The following is a 19,335-nucleotide window of genomic DNA, read 5'->3' as shown; positions in this document are numbered from 1 at the left end:
CCCCCAGGAGCTGTAGAGACCAGCGCTCTCCCTGACACTGGGGACAGGGCTCCACTGAGCTGCAGCACTGCGAGCAGGAGTGGAGCAGGCTGTGTAACACCAGGACCCAGGAGATCTCGGAGTGCTCTGTAGAGGGAAGATGAGCTGGAAATTGAGGACGTTACTGAATTACCTCACAGAGTAAGACCCGAGTGTGATACAGAAGAACCTTATAACCTGGGATCTAAGTGTGCTGGAGAAATGGAAACTAAACCAGAATCCCAGCTTTTTATAAAAACTGAGCTCACTCTGGAGGAAGCGTCCACAGCAGAGCCTGAGCTCAAAGCAGAGGATGAGTCGACCATAAGATCTGGGCTGAAAACGGAGCAACAGCCTGCTGTTGGACTTGAGCTCAAGATAGAGGAACTGTCTGCAGCCGGATCTGAGCTCACTGTGGGGGGGCCGACTGCAGGAGAATCTGAATCGTCTACAACAGGACCTCGGCTCTGCAGACGGAGACCGGAGGAAGGCCAGTCTGGGGGTCTGGGAAACAGGCCCAGGGGGGAGTGTCAGGGCGGAGGGAGGAGAGAAACCCCATCCTTCCAGCTCGCCCATCAGCCCCCTGGACCCTCCAGCCCACAGGATGGCTCACCGCCTCATGGGGAGGCCCAGGGCACAGCCTCCAGCCGAGCCAGAGGGGGGCAGCATCGCTGCAGCCAGTGTGGGAAGACATTCGGCCACCCAAGCAGCCTTCAGATCCACCAGCGGATCCACACGGGAGAGAGGCCCTACCGCTGCGCCCAGTGCGGGAAGAGCTTCACCCGGGCCGGGGACGTCAAGACTCACGAGCGGACCCACACGGGAGAGAGGCCACACTGCTGCATCCAGTGCGGGAAGAGCTTCAGCCGGGCGGGGTACCTCAAGAGCCACGAACGGATCCACCTAGGAGAGAGGCTGTATGGTTGCAAACACTGCGGGAAGAGCTTCAGCTGGGCGGGGAACCTCAGGAGACACGAGCGGATCCACACGGGCGAGAGGCCCTACTGCTGCGAGCTGTGCGGCAGGAGCTTCAAGAGGGCGCTGGACCTGACGTGTCACGGGCGGATCCACACGGGAGAGAGGCCCTACTGCTGCGAGCACTGCGGGAAGAGCTTCAGCCAGGCGGTGCACCTTAAGGGTCACGAGAGGATCCACACGGGAGAGAGGCCCTACTGCTGCGAGCAGTGCGGGAGGAGCTTCAGTATGGCGAGAGACCTGGCGAGGCACGAGCGCGTTCACAGAGGGGAGAGGCCGTACAGCTGCTCCTACTGCGGGAAGAGCTTCACAAGGGCGGGGAACCTCAAGTGTCACGAGCGGATCCACACGGGAGAGAGGCCCCACCGCTGCGAGCTGTGCGGGAAGAGCTTCATCCTGCCCGCATCCCTGAAGTACCACCAGCGGATCCACACGGGAGAGAGGCCCTACCGCTGCACCCAGTGCGGGAAGGGCTTCATCAGGGCCGGGCTCCTGAAGAGACACGAGCAGAGTCACGCGTGAGGGGAATCATACTGCTGCCGACAGGGGTGGGAAGAGCTTCATCAGGGCCGGGCTCCTGAAGAGACACGAGCAGAGTCACGCGTGAGGGGAATCATACTGCTGCCGACAGGGGTGGGAAGGGCTTCATCAGGGCCGGGCTCCTGAAGAGACACGAGCAGGGTCACGCGTGACGGGAATCATACTGCTGCCGACAGGGGTGGGAAGGGGTTCATCAGGGCCGGGCTCCTGAAGAGACACGAGCAGAGTCACGCGTGAGGGGAATCATACTGCTGCCGACAGGGGTGGGAAGGGGTTCATCAGGGCCGGGCTCCTGAAGAGACACGAGCAGAGTCACGCGTGACGGGAATCATACCGCTGCCGACAGGGGTGGGAAGAGCTTCATCAGGGCCGGGCTCCTGAAGAGACACGAGCAGAGTCACGCGTGAGGGGAATCATACCGCTGCCGACAGGGGTGGGAAGAGCTTCTTCAGGGCCGGGCTCCTGAAGAGGCACGAGCAGAGTCACGCGTGAGGGGAATCATACTGCTGCCGACAGGGGTGGGAAGAGCTTCTTCAGGGCCGGGCTCCTGAAGAGACACGAGCAGGGTCACGCGTGAGGGGAATCATACCGCTGCCGACAGGGGTGGGAAGGGCTTCATCAGGGCCGGGCTCCTGAAGAGACTCGAGCAGAGTCACGCGTGACGGGAATCATACTGCTGCCGACAGGGGTGGGAAGAGCTTCTTCAGGGCCGGGCTCCTGAAGAGACACGAGCAGAGTCACGCGTGACGGGAATCATACTGCTGCTGACAGGGGTGGGAAGGGGTTCATCAGGGCCGGGCTCCTGAAGAGACACGAGCAGAGTCATGCGTGAGGGGAATCAGACTGCTGCCGACAGGGGTGGGAAGAGCTTCTTCAGGGCCGGGCTCCTGAAGAGACACGAGCAGGGTCACGCGTGAGGGGAATCATACTGCTGCCGACAGGGGTGGGAAGGGCTTCTTCAGGGCCGGGCTCCTGAAGAGACACGAGCAGGGTCACGCGTGAGGGGAATCATACTGCTGCCGACAGGGGTGGGAAGGGCTTCTTCAGGGCCGGGCTCCTGAAGAGACACGAGCAGGGTCACGCGTGAGGGGAATCATACTGCTGCTGACAGGGGTGGGAAGGGGTTCATCAGGGCCGGGCTCCTGAAGAGACACGAGCAGAGTCACGCGTGACGGGAATCATACTGCTGCCGACAGGGGTGGGAAGAGCTTCTTCAGGGCCGGGCTCCTGAAGAGGCACGAGCAGGGTCACGCGTGACGGGAATCATACTGCTGCCGACAGGGGTGGGAAGAGCTTCATCAGGGCCGGGCTCCTGAAGAGACACGAGCAGAGTCACGCGTGAGGGGAATCATACCGCTGCCGACAGGGGTGGGAAGGGCTTCATCAGGGCCGGGCTCCTGAAGAGGCACGAGCAGAGTCACGCGTGAGGGGAATCATACTGCTGCCGACAGGGGTGGGAAGGGCTTCATCAGGGCCGGGCTCCTGAAGAGACACGAGCAGAGTCACGCGTGAGGGGAATCATACTGCTGCCGACAGGGGTGGGAAGAGCTTCATCAGGGCCGGGCTCCTGAAGAGACACGAGCAGAGTCACGCGTGACGGGAATCAGACTGCTGCCGACAGGGGTGGGAAGAGCTTCATCAGGGCCGGGCTCCTGAAGAGGCACGAGCAGGGTCACGCGTGACGGGAATCATACTGCTGCCGACAGGGGTGGGAAGAGCTTCTTCAGGGCCGGGCTCCTGAAGAGACACGAGCAGGGTCACGCGTGACGGGAATCATACCGCTGCCGACAGGGGTGGGAAGGGGTTCATCAGGGCCGGGCTCCTGAAGAGACACGAGCAGAGTCACGCGTGACGGGAATCATACCGCTGCCGACAGGGGTGGGAAGAGCTTCATCAGGGCCGGGCTCCTGAAGAGGCACGAGCAGGGTCACGCGTGACGGGAATCATACTGCTGCCGACAGGGGTGGGAAGGGCTTCATCAGGGCCGGGCTCCTGAAGAGGCACGAGCAGAGTCACGCGTGACGGGAATCATACTGCTGCCGACAGGGGTGGGAAGAGCTTCATCAGGGCCGGGCTCCTGAAGAGGCACGAGCAGGGTCACGCGTGACGGGAATCATACTGCTGCCGACAGGGGTGGGAAGAGCTTCATCAGGGCCGGGCTCCTGAAGAGGCACGAGCAGGGTCACGCGTGACGGGAATCATACTGCTGCCGACAGGGGTGGGAAGAGCTTCATCAGGGCCGGGCTCCTGAAGAGGCACGAGCAGGGTCACGCGTGACGGGATTCATACCGCTGCCGACAGGGGTGGGAAGAGCTTCATCAGGGCCGGGCTCCTGAAGAGACACGAGCAGGGTCACGCGTGACGGGAATCATACTGCTGCCGACAGGGGTGGGAAGAGCTTCTTCGGGGCCGGGCTCCTGAAGAGACACGAGCAGGGTCACGCGTGACGGGAATCATACTGCTGCCGACAGGGGTGGGAAGGGCTTCTTCAGGGCCGGGCTCCTGAAGAGACACGAGCAGAGTCACGCGTGAGGGGAATCAGACTGCTGCCGACAGGGGTGGGAAGAGCTTCATCAGGGCCGGGCTCCTGAAGAGACACGAGCAGAGTCACGCGTGACGGGAATCATACTGCTGCCGACAGGGGTGGGAAGGGGTTCATCAGGGCCGGGCTCCTGAAGAGACACGAGCAGGGTCACGCGTGACGGGAATCATACCGCTGCCGACAGGGGTGGGAAGAGCTTCATCAGGGCCGGGCTCCTGAAGAGACACGAGCAGAGTCATGCGTGACGGGAATCATACTGCTGCCGACAGGGGTGGGAAGAGCTTCATCAGGGCCGGGCTCCTGAAGAGACACGAGCAGGGTCACGCGTGAGGGGAATCATACTGCTGCTGACAGGGGTGGGAAGGGCTTCATCAGGGCCGGGCTCCTGAAGAGACACGAGCAGAGTCACGCGTGACGGGAATCATACTGCTGCCGACAGGGGTGGGAAGAGCTTCTTCGGGGCCGGGCTCCTGAAGAGACACGAGCAGAGTCACGCGTGAGGGGAATCATACTGCTGCCGACAGGGGTGGGAAGGGGTTCATCAGGGCCGGGCTCCTGAAGAGACACGAGCAGAGTCACGCGTGACGGGAATCATACTGCTGCCGACAGGGGTGGGAAGAGCTTCTTCGGGGCCGGGCTCCTGAAGAGACACGAGCAGAGTCACGCGTGAGGGGAATCATACTGCTGCCGACAGGGGTGGGAAGAGCTTCTTCAGGGCCGGGCTCCTGAAGAGACACGAGCAGGGTCACGCGTGACGGGAATCATACTGCTGCCGACAGGGGTGGGAAGAGCTTCTTCAGGGCCGGGCTCCTGAAGAGACACGAGCAGAGTCACGCGTGACGGGAATCAGACTGCTGCCGACAGGGGTGGGAAGGGCTTCATCAGGGCCGGGCTCCTGAAGAGACACGAGCAGAGTCACGCGTGACGGGAATCATACTGCTGCCGACAGGGGTGGGAAGAGCTTCTTCAGGGCCGGGCTCCTGAAGAGACACGAGCAGGGTCACGCGTGAGGGGAATCAGACTGCTGCCGACAGGGGTGGGAAGGGGTTCATCAGGGCCGGGCTCCTGAAGAGACACGAGCAGAGTCACGCGTGAGGGGAATCATACCGCTGCCGACAGGGGTGGGAAGGGCTTCATCAGGGCCGGGCTCCTGAAGAGACACGAGCAGAGTCACGCGTGAGGGGAATCATACCGCTGCCGACAGGGGTGGGAAGAGCTTCATCAGGGCCGGGCTCCTGAAGAGACACGAGCAGAGTCACGCGTGACGGGAATCATACTGCTGCCGACAGGGGTGGGAAGAGCTTCATCAGGGCCGGGCTCCTGAAGAGACACGAGCAGAGTCACGCGTGAGGGGAATCATACTGCTGCCGACAGGGGTGGGAAGAGCTTCATCAGGGCCGGGCTCCTGAAGAGACACGAGCAGAGTCACGCGTGAGGGGAATCATACCGCTGCCGACAGGGGTGGGAAGAGCTTCATCAGGGCCGGGCTCCTGAAGAGACACGAGCAGAGTCACGCGTGAGGGGAATCATACCGCTGCCGACAGGGGTGGGAAGAGCTTCATCAGGGCCGGGCTCCTGAAGAGACACGAGCAGAGTCACGCGTGACGGGAATCATACTGCTGCCGACAGGGGTGGGAAGGGCTTCATCAGGGCCGGGCTCCTGAAGAGACACGAGCAGAGTCACGCGTGACGGGAATCATACCGCTGCCGACAGGGGTGGGAAGGGCTTCATCAGGGCCGGGCTCCTGAAGAGACACGAGCAGAGTCACGCGTGACGGGAATCATACTGCTGCCGACAGGGGTGGGAAGAGCTTCATCAGGGCCGGGCTCCTGAAGAGACACGAGCAGAGTCACGCGTGAGGGGAATCATACTGCTGCCGACAGGGGTGGGAAGAGCTTCATCAGGGCCGGGCTCCTGAAGAGACACGAGCAGAGTCACGCGTGACGGGAATCATACTGCTGCCGACAGGGGTGGGAAGAGCTTCATCAGGGCCGGGCTCCTGAAGAGACACGAGCAGAGTCACGCGTGACGGGAATCATACTGCTGCCGACAGGGGTGGGAAGAGCTTCATCAGGGCCGGGCTCCTGAAGAGGCACGAGCAGAGTCACGCGTGAGGGGAATCATACTGCTGCCGACAGGGGTGTAGTGTGATGAAGCAGAAATAGGCTGTTGCACTGCTGAAGGACCGTCCCTAAGGTCTCGGTTGTACTCTCCTGGGGACGCCTTCACTGAAGTGTGTTTGTTTAGTAAAGACACCGTATTTTCCTCCACTCCATTTAAAAACCTGCTGATTTTACACATTTACTTAGTGGGTCATGGGACTTAAACATCTGTACTTGTTGGAACATCTCTGGATAATAAAGTGTCGCAAACATACTGATGTTATCTTTGTATTCCCTTTTCTACTCTAAGAGGCAGGACACCGCTGGGAATCACAAAAACAGACACGATCAGGAGTTTCTGTCCATTCTGAAGCTCAGAAATAACGCTAAGAGCAAACTTTGTTGAGACAATCTGAATTAAATCATACCTCTGCCTTTATGATAGATTTTAAGAGGAGAGTTAGTGAATGAATTCTGATATTTACAATATTTAAAACTACACTTTGCAGCAGGACTCCATTCTTACAAACATTGTGGCAGCTGTTTCACACTGACATGCATACATTAATTTTCTTTCGGACGTGACAATCATGAGAGAAATTCGGATGCACACCATTAACAAGACTGTGTTGCTATTGCATGATATCAGTCCCTTTTAAGGAAAATCTGATTTCTGAAATTTCAGGAAATGTATTTTACCCATATTAAATTACTTCTTCACCGACGTTTGCCTCTCCATTATTTTTTGTGTCTCACACAAGACGACACTCAGTTTATCCGGACAAACACTAAATCTTATATACGTGAGCTACATTAACACAATAAGAGTGGCTACACTAATAAATCCCATTCTGAATTTGGTCATCTTGATTTGAACGTCTTCTCGTGTCTTTTTCGTCTACAACTTATTTTACCAAGTGAGTTCTCGTACCTGTGCTGAACTATAAGCCCTCCAGGAAGGGGGCGGGGTCTTCTCCCCTCTCAGGGTGGGATTTCCTGTCTCGCGCTGCTGGAGCGCAGAGGGTCCCAGCTCGCGCCAGTGGGGCTGCGCGTGTCTGCGCTGTGCAGGGTCTCGCCTGCAGGTCCGTCCCGCTGGAAGAACAAGTGTCCCTCCATCAGGAGAACCGGACTCCCTGAGCCGCCCTGAGCGGGTCCCTGCTGGGCCGGTGAGTCACACTGAGTCTGAGTCCGTCTGTTGACATCGGAGCTCATTTCTGACCGCAGCCTGCGGGCTGCTCCCCAGATGTGGGACTTGATGAGCCCGCTGTCTGCGCTGTGTCCTCTCGCCCTGAGCACAGGGTGCAGGTGTTGATCCTGCTGGGACTGTGGTTCCGCTGGGCGCACAGTGCCCACCCGGACCCGGACCCGCTCAGCGCCCGTTACTATGGTTACCATAAAGCGCTCACCGGAAGCCGGAAGTGCGCTGGAAATATTGTACCAGTAAATAAATTGGAATTGAAAACATGAAACACTGTTCAAAATAATTATTAAAAACATAACATTTAACCTTCTCAGACATTTGAAAATTTATCGTGTAACTGTTTACTCTGAAGCGGCGCAAACGTACCGTCTGATCCGGGCTGTTCGGGTCCGGTGTCCCCAGAATAAGAGAACATTTCGAGACGGACCCGGTCCGTGTTTCTGAGGTCTCGGGTCCGTTTCCCTCAGTGAGAGGAGCGGAGTGGAGTCCGGCTCGTCTTCCAGCGGACCCGAGTCCTGTGGAGTCCCAGCGAGTCCAGTGACGAGCACAGAGAGGTGTTATTAGTGTCTTCATGCTTCAGAGCTGTTTATATTGAGCCCCCTGCAGTGGGAGTGAAGAGAGAACAGTGTCCTGTTGTTTCTGTCTCGTCCCCTGGACTGTCAGCCTGCTCCTGCGGTCGGGACAGGTCCGCTGGAAGAGATCAGATCCAGATTTAACTGCGAGATCGCCGGGTCTGTGTGAGTGAATCGTGACAGAATTAAACTATTATCAGACATTGTTATTGTGATAATGATAAAAACAAAACTGTTTATACTAAATACTAAGTCCTGCAGTAGTGTAGTTTTTTACATTTTTTTCTATTTGATACTGAACTAAGAACTTTTCTCATTTGCTTTTTGTGTTTTTAATGTATTATAGTGAACAGTGCTTGATAGTTACAGTTAAATGTGTTACACCTGTAATTTATTAGGTATTTTATAATTAGAGTCTAGTACAGCTGCCTTTAACATCACCTCCCCCATGCTTCAGAGTTTTCTCAGAAGCACAAGACGAGCCAGGAGAGTTTGGGAGCCCAGATCTGTTGACAGATGAGAGCAGGACAAGCCTGCAGCAGAGTGAAGGAGAGGTCAGGGTGTGGAGGGAGGAAGAACCTGCAGTGACCCCAGAAACAGCAGCTCGTGGGTGAGGCCTGGTGAAGGAGTGTCATGGCCTGGGCATGAACCCCCTCCTCTGGGACCGGCCCACTCGTCTGGACTGATGAGTCCCTGATGAAGGAGCAGCAGAGTGAGCTGTGATCTCCACAGAGACAGGCCGTCTGCTTATGCAGAAGAAAGTGCTTCCTTCCTTAGTGGGCAGAGTTTCACTGTTCAGCAGTGTGTTTCATAATGTCAATTAACATAGATCCTCCAACAGTGTATTGAGATAAACATGGTTAAGGACGTTTGATGGAGATAAGGGAAATGTGGTTAGGAAAGTTATATGGAGAGAAAGGAAGAAATATTTTGCAGATAACATGTTATATAGTTGTCCTGATATACACTGCGTGAACTAATGTCATTCTCAGAGCAGATGGATAATGTCTCCTTCTCCTGTGTGTCTCTCCCCCAGGAGCTGTAGAGACCAGCGCTCTCCCTGACACTGGGGACAGGGCTCCACTGAGCTGCAGCACTGTGAGCAGGAGTGGGGCTCCAGTCTGAGGCAGGACACAGAGCCCACAGCTCCTGAAGACAGACAGGGGCTCCCTGAGCGGCACAGGACCAGACAGAGTGAGGAGGAGCTCAGAGGACCAGAGTCTGTCCACATGGCAGAGCCAGAGACAGGCTGTGTTACACAAGGACTCAGTGCATCAGGGTGTGCTCTGTGTTTGAAGGGTGAGCTGGGAACTCAGGATGCAGTAGGGTGTGGTTGTGTTGAACACAAACTCCAGATACTGGAATCTAAGAGTTTTGAAACAGAACCTCAGTCCGATACACAAGGATTTGATGCTCAAGAATCTCATGAATCCTGTTCAGATGTTGTGTCTCCCAGAGTGAAGAGTGAAAGTGATCTGGACTCCAGCTACACTGCAGATCTGTCCAGGATTCAGTCCCTCAGCACTGCAGCACCGGATACTGAGTCCCATCAGGAGTCTGACCAGATTAAAACACAGACCAAACGACCACATAAGGTCCATGCAGGAACTGAGGCGAATCGTGACCAGATCCACACAGGACAGAGACCATACGGCTGTGAACAGTGTGGGAAGAGTTTCAATCAGGCAGCTAATCTCAGGAATCATGAACGGATTCACACAGGACAGAGACCATACTGCTGTGAACAGTGTGGAAAGAGGTTTATCCAGGCAGGAGCCCTCAAGTGTCATGAACGGATTCACACAGGGGAGAGACCGTACTACTGTAAACAGTGCGGGAAGAGTTTCAGTTCAGCAGGAAATCTCAAGATTCATGAACGGATTCACACGGGAGAGAGACCGTATTGCTGTGAGCAGTGTGGGAAGAGTTTCAAGCAGGCAGGAGATCTTGGGCGTCATGAACGGATTCACACAGGAGAGAAACCGTACTGCTGTAAACAGTGTGGGAAGAGTTTCAAGCAGGCAGCAAATCTCCAGATTCACGAACGAGTTCACACAGGAGAGAGACCGTACTGCTGTGAGCACTGTGGGAAGAGTTTCAACCAGGCAGGAGCCCTCAAGTATCACGAGCGAATTTACACAAGACAGAGACCATACAGCTGTGAGCAGTGTGGGAAGAGTTTCAGTGAGGCTGGGTCTCTCAAGTGTCATGAACGGATTCACACAGGAGAGAGACCGTACTGCTGTGCACATTGTGGGAAGAGTTTCATTTTGGCAGCACATCTCAGAGTCCATGAACGGATCCACACAGGAGAGAGACCGTACTGTTGTGAACAGTGTGGGAAGAGTTTCAGTGTGGCAGCAAATCTGAAGATTCATGAACGAGTTCACACAGGAGAGAGACCGTACTGCTGTGAGCAGTGTGGGAAGAGCTTCAATCAAGCAGCAATTCTGAAGAATCATGAACGGATCCACACGGGAGAGAGACCGTACTGCTGTGAGCACTGTGGGAAGAGTTTCAATCAAGTAGCAAATCTCAAGATTCATGAACGGATTCACACAGGAGAGAAGCCGTACTGCTGTGAACAGTGTGGGAAGGGTTTCCACCAGGTAGGAGCCCTCAGAAGTCATAAACGGATTCATATGGGAGAGAAATCATTGTAGTGGAAAAGTATATTATTTTCCTTCGAATTAAGGATTAGTAAACACATGAGAAGTCTTCCTTTTGCGTTGACAAGCATCATGGGCTTTTATGTTAAAGCACAAGAATGCAAGAAAAGTGCAGGACTGTCTGTGATCAGGTCCTCACCTATCGCCAGTTGTAATGTCTTTCCCAGACACTCCCAGCACAGAGCAAGCAGCTGACCACTCAGATCATGCTGGGCCAGCAGATCTTTGAGTAGCAAACGTCTTTATTCACATTATGATTGTAATTCTTGAGACTTACCAAGTATTATTCCAAACGTGAGTTTTAATCATGTGCAGTCGTAACTGCATACATATTGTATCTGAGAGTATGTGTGTGATGAAAATATACGAGAGGGATAAAACCTCTGAACTTGACCGCAGTGCTTTACAACCTCTTCTCCTTTCTGATCCCCCCCAAAAATCAATCTTTCAGATCGCAGCAGGTCAGTTCACAAATATATTCTGTTATTTGTGTTTTTATGCATGTTTTGCTGTTGGAGTCTAAATATATAATAAACAATTTAATAAACGATGTGTGAGATTGTAACTTGTGTTGGATTGATTCTTAAATGTTGTCAAGAACTCTCAGAATTTACTGTCACAATTTCCAAGTGTTGCTCTACATGAAGACCCTCAGCTGACTTCCCTTTACTGCAGTGAACAGTGTGGGAAGAGGTTCACCTCGGAGATGGCTTGGAGCGACTGTCTCCAGCAGGGATGCGCCAGTACCCCACAGAAGGCAGAACTGCCTTTTACAGAAAAACATGAAAAACCTTGAGAGGCACATTTATTTTTAATAAAATGTATTTTTCCCCTTTTCAGTTGGGCTCAGCCTGCGGGTATCCACTCCTGTCAGAAAATTCAAGTTCAAGTTTATTGTCATCACACTCATATACATGGTATATGGTATAACGAAATGCTATTTAGCTAGCTCTCGGACATGAGTAGTACAAAGAGAAAAAAAAACAACAACAATACAATTGTGTAGCAAAAGAAAGACAGAGACAACAGGCAGTGTGCAAAAAACAACAACAGACGACGTGCAAAAAAAAACAACAACAGGTAATGTGCAAAAAACAACAACAGGCAATGTGCAAAATAAAAGTGTGCGCTTGTGTCAGAAGTGGAGAACAAGACTGTTAAACAGGAGCGAAAATGGGTGTATCTCACTCCTGTGACCTGTGAGCCCCCGTTTATCAAAGAAGGGTTTGAATATTCCAACTCAATAAGCTTTTCGGGCACGATTGCCAAAGCGGGTACAATTAAACAGCATGATTTAGTTTTCACCGTTAAACCCCCATGGACCCGATGGACTGGACTGCTGGCCAGGGTCTACCCAGCCTGTCGCTCTGGCCCCGCCAGCCACCTTGAATTGGGCCGTGTGTCAGAGTCTTCACTAAATTCATCCGGACAAACACGCAAACTATCTCATATAAATCCGGGACAGATCAATATAATACAAGCTTTTAAGCAAACAAATCATATTATTGCATTTAGTAAACGCACTGTCGTGTAGTTTTTTTATTTCTGCTTATAATGGTAAAATAAGTCAAATATAGTAATATAGTACATTACTGCCATTACTCGTCTCAGCGCTGTAAGAGCTGTACAGGAAGGGGGCGGGGTCTTTCCCTCTCTCAGGGCGGGACTTCCTGTCTCGAGCTGTTGGAGCCCACAGAGGGTCCCAGCTCGCGCCAGTGGGGCTGCGCTGTGCAGGGTCTCGCCTGCAGGTCCGTCCCGCTGGAAGAACAAGTGTCCCTCCATCAGGAGAACCGGACTCCCTGAGCCGCCCTGAGCGGGTCCCTGCTGGGCCGGTGAGTCACACTGAGTCTGAGTTTAACCGAATCAGTTACTGAACTGAATGGGTCAATGGCGACAAACTTCCCCGGGTTCAGCCCGCCGCTGCGTCCGACGTGTTGCGGTTTAGCCGGTCCGGTACTTTCCGGAGTTCGAGAACACGAGCGGGACAAAGTCGGAGCTCAGCTGGACCTGAGCTTGATCCGGCGCCCGGGGCTCGGCGGTGTTGTTGTTGTCGCACTTGGCCCGAACGGCAGGGGGGCTGTGCATCGGAACACTTCATCTGATCAGCGGGTTCATCTGCGATTATTACTGTGTCTGTTCCTTGTTTATATCGAAACTACATTTCCTGCCCAGGTTAATGTTCGTGTTCGGGCTACAGTTCGCCGGGTGAGGGCGGGTGGGTATTGATGAGAGACAGTTAGTCCCGAAACCGCTGCGCGACTGTCCTGCGGCGGCTGCGATCTCGTTTGACCAGACACTCCTGACTCACAGGCGGGCACGTCGCTCCTGCTAAATCGTGACAAAAGACACCCGCTCAGGACCCGTAAAGTAGTTTACTTTTACTTTGAACAGAACTGGAAATTACATTTCTAAAATGACTTGAGCAAAAACACAGTTTCTTCTGAGCATTTCGATTTTGTGGTACATTTCTTGAGCACGGCGTGCCCTTTGCTGCCTTTTCAGACCTTTCAGTTTCTGTTGAAATAAACTTTCCTCTCTCTCTCCTCCTCCTGTGTCAGTAGGAGCTCACACTTCCGATTAAGTTCCAAGGTCTTCCTCTCACAGTGGGGGAGGGGCTCGCCGGTGTGTTGTTTTGCTAAGTGGTACTGTAGTTGTCCCTTATGATGGTACCTCCTGACACTTGTGCACAAGACAAGTAGGACACTGTATTCATTAAACAGAAATAATACAGCAATTCATACATCTTCAAGCTGTTTTTTCAGATGGAAATGGTAATGTGGTTAGGAAGGTTATGCAGCGAGAAAGGAATAAGTATTTTGCAGATAAAAATGTTACAGAGTTGTCCTGATATACACTGTGTTGACTAATGTCATTCTCAGAGCAGGTGGATAATGTCTCCTTCTCCTGTGTGTCTCTCCCCCAGGAGCTGTAGAGACCAGCGCTCTCCCTGACACTGGGGACAGGGCTCCAGTCTGATCAGAGCTGTTATTAAAGTCTCTTCTCCTGTGTGTCTCTCCCCCAGGAGCTGTAGAGACCAGCGCTCTCCCTGACACTGGGGACAGGGCTCCACTGAGCTGCAGCACTGTGAGCAGGAGTGGGGCTCCAGTCTGAGGCAGGACACATAGCCCACAGCTCCTGAAGACAGACAGGGGCTCCCTGAGCAGCACAGGACCAGACAGAGTGAGGTGGAGCTCAGAGGACCAGAGTCTGTCCACATGGCAGAGCCAGAGACAGGCTGTGTTACACAAGGACTCAGTGCGTCAGGCTGTGCTCTGTGTGTGAAGGGTGAGCTGGGAACTCAGGATGCAGTAGGATGTGGTTGTGTTGAACACAAACTCCAGATACTGGAATCTAAGAGTTTTAAAACAGAACCTCAGTGTGAGACACAAGGATTTGATCTTCAAGAATCTCATGAATCCTGTTCAGATATTGTGTCTCCCAGAGTGAAGAGTGAAAGTGATCTGGACTCCAGCTACACTGCAGATCTGTCCAGGATTCAGTCCCTCAGCACTGCAGCACTGGATACTGAGTCTCGTCAGGAATCTGACCAGATAAAATCTCAGGGCAAGGAATTGAGCATCTGTGCAGGAACTGTGAAGGATCATGAACAGAATCACAGTGGAGAGAGACCGTACTGCTGTGAACTGTGTGGGAAGAGTTTCAGTCGGGCAACAGCTCTCAAGAATCATGATCGAGTTCACAGGGGAAAGAAACTACTCTGCTGTGAACATTGTGGGAAGAGTTTCAATCAGAGAGGATCACTCAAAGATCATGAACGGATTCACACAGGTGAGAGACCGTACTGCTGTGAACTCTGTGGGAAGAGTTTCAACCGGGCAGGAACCCTCAGAAGTCACAAACGGATTCACACAGGAGAGAGACCGTACTGCTGTGAACAGTGTGGGAAGAGCTTCAGCCATTCGGGAATTCTCAGAAATCACAAACGGATTCATACGGGAGAGAGACCTTACACCTGTGCCCAATGTGGGAAGAGCTTCAGTTGGGCGACACAGCTCAACATTCATGAGCAGGTTCACACAGGAGAGAGACCGTACTGCTGTGAACAGTGTGGGAAGAGCTTCAGCCATTCGGGAATTCTCAGAACTCACAAACGGATTCATACGGGAGAGAGACCTTACATCTGTGCCCAATGTGGGAAGAGCTTCAGTTGGGCGACACAGCTCAACATTCATGAGCAGGTTCACACCGGAGAGAAACCGTACTGCTGTGAACAGTGTGGGAAGAGCTTCGCTAGGGTAGGACATCTCAAGGTTCATGAACGGATTCACACGGGAGAGAAACCATACTGCTGTGAGCAGTGTGGGAAGAGTTTCAACCAGGTAGGGGCGCTCAAGAGTCATGAACGGATTCACACGGGAGAGAAACCATACTGCTGTGCACATTGTGGGAAGAGTTTCAACCAGGCTTCAAGTCTCAGGTATCATGAACAGATTCACAAGGTACCGTTGTAGTGGAAAAGTATTAGTACACTTCAAATTCAGTGTAATGAAAGAATATATCGGTAATGTCTCTCTTGCCTTGACAAAATGGCTTGGAATTTTGTTTAAAAGCAGAAGAATGCAGCTAAGAAGATGCTGCTGTTTGATTAAGATTTTCCAGGTCTGGTATACGGACTGCTCAGACTATGGGTCCAAGGTCACTTTCCCTCCCCCAGAGGAACATCCAGCAATGAGGAACCTGCAGGGTGGATACCAGAATTATCCACGCTCACATCCTGACCTTTCCACCAGCTGTGATGTCTGACCTGAAATACTAGCACACAACTCATTGCCGTGGGTATGCTCACTGGATTCTCATGCCTCTTCCCCGAGGGTGAGTTAGTGAGGTTCAGAATTCTGCCTCGAGACTCTTTCTGCGATAGGAGATGTCTTGCGTTTGCCAACCTAGGGTCCCTGTATTCTAGTGTATTCTGGAAGAAGCTGTTGTTGGGACGACCCGGGTTCTCCCCACCCCTCTCGCTTGAGTATAAATCTGATTTATTCCGATTCAAGCTGGGACTTGATCTCTTCTGTTAATTCAGTATCACAGCAGATTGATTCACGAGTATTCGGATGTGTCGGTTTCTTATGCATGTTCTGGTGTCGTATCAAAAACTTTTTATTATATAATTCGAATCCGACTGTTAATGACTGTTTAATTGATTCCTGACGGTCGTCCAGAACTCTCCGGATTTACTGTTCCAGTTTCGAATTCTTGCACTAAATGACGAAAGAAACCTCAGAGCAGTGCAGCGTAGTGCTGGGAGCACCCGAGAGCTGGTCTGGGGAGATGGTCTTCATTGGGGATGACCCAGAGCCCCACAGCAGGCAGACTGACCTACAAGGCAGAAGAATGACCTTTTTCTGTCCCCCTACTGAGTTTCTCCGGGTCAGGAGTGTCCACTTCTGTCAGAACATATCCAGATATATCGGAAGTAGAAACCTAGGCAAATTAAAATGACTTCTACAAGGTTGAACTCAATAGTCAGCGTTGTTATTGAACATTTATATACATCGTGTAAAATGTGATTGTGACACAGGATCAGACTCACTGTCTGTTCCTCAGGCTGGGACAGGAGATCACACACTGTATTATTATTATTGAGAGACAGGCTCACTGTCTGTTCCTCAGGCTGGGACAGGAGATCACACACTGTATTATTATTATTGAGAGACAGGCTCACTGTCTGTTCCTCAGGCTGGGACAGGAGATCACACACTGTATTATTATTATTATTGAGAGACAGGCTCACTGTCTGTTCCTCAGGCTGGGACAGGAGATCACACACTGTATTATTATTATTATTGAGAGACAGACTCACTGTCTGTTCCTCAGGCTGGGACAGGAGATCACACACTGTATTATTATTATTGAGAGACAGGCTCACTGTTCCTCAGGCTGGGACAGGAGATCACACACTGTATTATTATTAGCATTAGTATTTCTCACAGTGCAGTAGAAACTGCATCTCTGTCTCCGTTTCTCTCAGGTCTATCTGTTAATCTCCAATCAAGCAACCTACACTCCGCTATATACATGTCGCTATTTTTCTGGTGTCACACCAAACACTGGTCGACTAAACATTATGCCATACTTTATAAAAACAATATAATGCTCGTGGTTAAGCGAACAAAACTTTATTTTATTTTAAAATACATTATTTTGTATAGATTTCTTTTAATTATAGTATGTAAAATTTACTAAAGGACTTACTTAAATTACTATTATTAAGTCGGTGCTCACTTATTCTCATATTCAAATCAAATTGATGTTATTCCTTTCACATTTACTGTTATAAGCAGGAAACTTGTATTTACCGCGTCAGTGCTGTAAGAGCTGTACAGGAAGGGGGCGGGGTCTTTCCCTCTCTCAGGGAGGGACTTCCTGTCTCGCGCCAGTGGGGCTGCGCGTGTCCGCGCTGTGCAGGGTCTCGCCTGCAGGTCCGTCCCGCTGGAAGAACAAGTGTCCCTCCATCAGGAGAACCGGACTCCCTGAGCCGCCCTGAGCGGGTCCCTGCTGGGCCGGTGAGTCACACTGAGTCTGAGTCCGTCTGTTGACATCGGAGCTCATTTCTGACCGCAGCCTGCGGGCTGCTCCCCAGATGTGGGACTTGATGAGCCCGCTGTCTGCGCTGTGTCCTCTCGCCCTGAGCACAGGGTGCAGGTGTTGATCCTGCTGGGACTGTGGTTCCGCTGGGCGCACAGTGCCCACCCGGACCCGGACCCGCTCAGCGCCCGTTACTATGGTTACCATAAAGCGCTCACCGGAAGCCGGAAGTGCGCTGGAGATGTTTGTGTCCGTCAGTAATTCTACAAACACGATATCAACCTGAAAGAATAAGGGGGAAATTCGGGATATTTTAAACGATTTAGAAATTTCTCCTGTAAGGCGTTTTATACATTAAACGGAGATGATTGAAGCAGCCCGAGCTCCGGTTTGCGGTGGTTCTGGTTCGGTTTCCCCCACAAAACAGTTTCCTTCAGTAAGAGGGGAGTCCCAGCGGGTTCAGGACCAGTCCCAGCGAGTCCAGTGACGAGCACAGAGAGGTGTTATTAGTGTCTTCATGCTTCAGAGCTGTTTATATTGAGCCCCCTGCAGTGGGAGTGAAGAGAGAACAGTGTCCTGTTGTCTCTGTCTCGTCCCCTGGACTGTCAGCCTGCTCCTGCGGTCGGGACAGGTCCGCTGGAAGAGATCAGATCCAGATTTAACTGCGAGATTGCTGGGACCCAATTCTTTTTAATTATTGTGTTCAGTGTAATAAGACTCTGCTAAGCTCCTTTGGTCACATGTTTCATACAGTAACCAGTAAAATCTGGTTATGAAAGTTAAACAGTGAGAGAGAAATATTTTACAGACAAAAATGTCCATTCTCAGAGCAAGTGAATAAAGTCTCCTTCTGTGTGTCTCTCCCCCAGGAGCTGTAGAGACCAGCGCTCTCCCTGACACTGGGGACAGGGCTCCAGTCTGATCAGAGCTGTTATTAAAGTCTCTTCTCCTGTGTGTCTCTCCCCCAGGAGCTGTAGAGACCAGCGCTCTCCCTGACACTGGGGACAGGGCTCCACTGAGCTGCAGCACTGTGAGCAGGAGTGGGGCTCCAGTCTGAGGCAGGACACAGAGCCCACAGCTCCTGAAGACAGACAGGGGCTCCCTGAGCAGCACAGGACCAGACAGAGTGAGGAGGAGCTCAGAGGACCAGAGTCTGTCCACATGGCAGAGCCAGAGACAGGCTGTGTTACACAAGGACTCAGTGCGTCAGGGTGTGCTCTGTGTGTGAAGGGTGAGCTGGGAACTCAGGATGCAGTAGGATGTGGTTGTGTTGATCACAAACTCCAGAATCAGGAATCTAAGAGTTTTAAAACAGAACTTCAGTGTGAGACACAAGGATTTGATCTTCAAGAATATCATGAATCCTGTTCAGATATTGTGTCTCCCAGAGTGAAGAGTGAAAGTGATCTGGACTCCAGCTGCACTGCAGATCTGTCCAGGATTCAGTCCCTCAGCACTGCAGCACCGGATACTGTGTCCCATCAGGAGTCTGACCAGATTAAAACACAGACTGAGGAACCACTGAGCATCTGTGCAGAAGATCTCAAGAATCTCAAGAAACGGACTCACACGGGAGAGAAACTGCTCTGCTGTGAACATTGTGGGAAGAGTTTCAATCAGGCAGGAGCTCTCAAGGATCATGAACGGATTCACACAGGAGAGAGACCGTACTGCTGTGAACTCTGTGGGAAGAGTTTCAACCGTTCAGGAACCCTCAGAAGTCACAAACGGATTCACACAGGAGAGAGACCGTACTGCTGTAAACAGTGTGGGAAGAGTTTTCATGTGGCAGCATCTCTCAGGCGTCATGAAAGGATTCACACAGGAGAGAGACCGTACTGCTGTGAGCAGTGTGGGAAGAGTTTCAATCAAGCAGCAAATCTCAAGATTCATGAACGGATTCACACAGGAGAGAAACCATACTGCTGTGAACAGTGTGGGAAGAGCTTCAACCAGGCAGGAGTCCTCAAGTATCATGAACGGATCCACACAGGTGAGAGACCGTACTGCTGTGAGCAGTGTGGGAAGAGTTTTAATCAGGCAACAAATCTTAAGATTCATGAACGGATTCACACAGGAGATAGACTGTACTGGTGTGAACAGTGTGGGAAGAGTTTCAAACAGGCAGGAGCCCTCAAGTATCATGAAAAGATTCACACAGGAGAGAAA

The 19,335-nt window shown here is 52.3% G+C and overlaps 1 protein-coding gene across 9 annotated transcripts in view; it reads left to right on the top strand.

Moving 5' to 3' along the window:
• The window catches only part of LOC107076068 (zinc finger protein 271-like), a 45,150-nt gene that overhangs the window by 2,734 nt on the left and 23,081 nt on the right, over positions 1–19,335 (top strand). For 3 of the 9 annotated variants that reach the window (XM_069191833.1, XM_069191831.1, XM_069191832.1), the window contains one exon: positions 8–1,749. In XM_069191833.1, coding sequence (XP_069047934.1) covers positions 241–1,515 — 1,275 coding nt within the window. In that variant the 5' untranslated portion in view covers positions 8–240 and the 3' untranslated portion in view covers positions 1,516–1,749. Of the gene's footprint in view, positions 1–7; positions 7,345–7,846; positions 8,117–8,408; positions 8,562–8,987; positions 17,145–18,035 lie in introns of those variants that run through there. The other 6 variants (XM_069191828.1, XM_069191826.1, XM_069191829.1 and 3 more) reach the window with 6 other exon arrangements.

The sequence above is a fragment of the Lepisosteus oculatus genome, chromosome 7, assembly GCF_040954835.1.
Source record: "Lepisosteus oculatus isolate fLepOcu1 chromosome 7, fLepOcu1.hap2, whole genome shotgun sequence".
Taxonomy (NCBI): domain Eukaryota; kingdom Metazoa; phylum Chordata; class Actinopteri; order Semionotiformes; family Lepisosteidae; genus Lepisosteus; species Lepisosteus oculatus.
The sequence above is the reverse complement of the archived record's forward strand: the minus strand, read 5'-3'. Positions and strand labels throughout refer to the sequence as shown.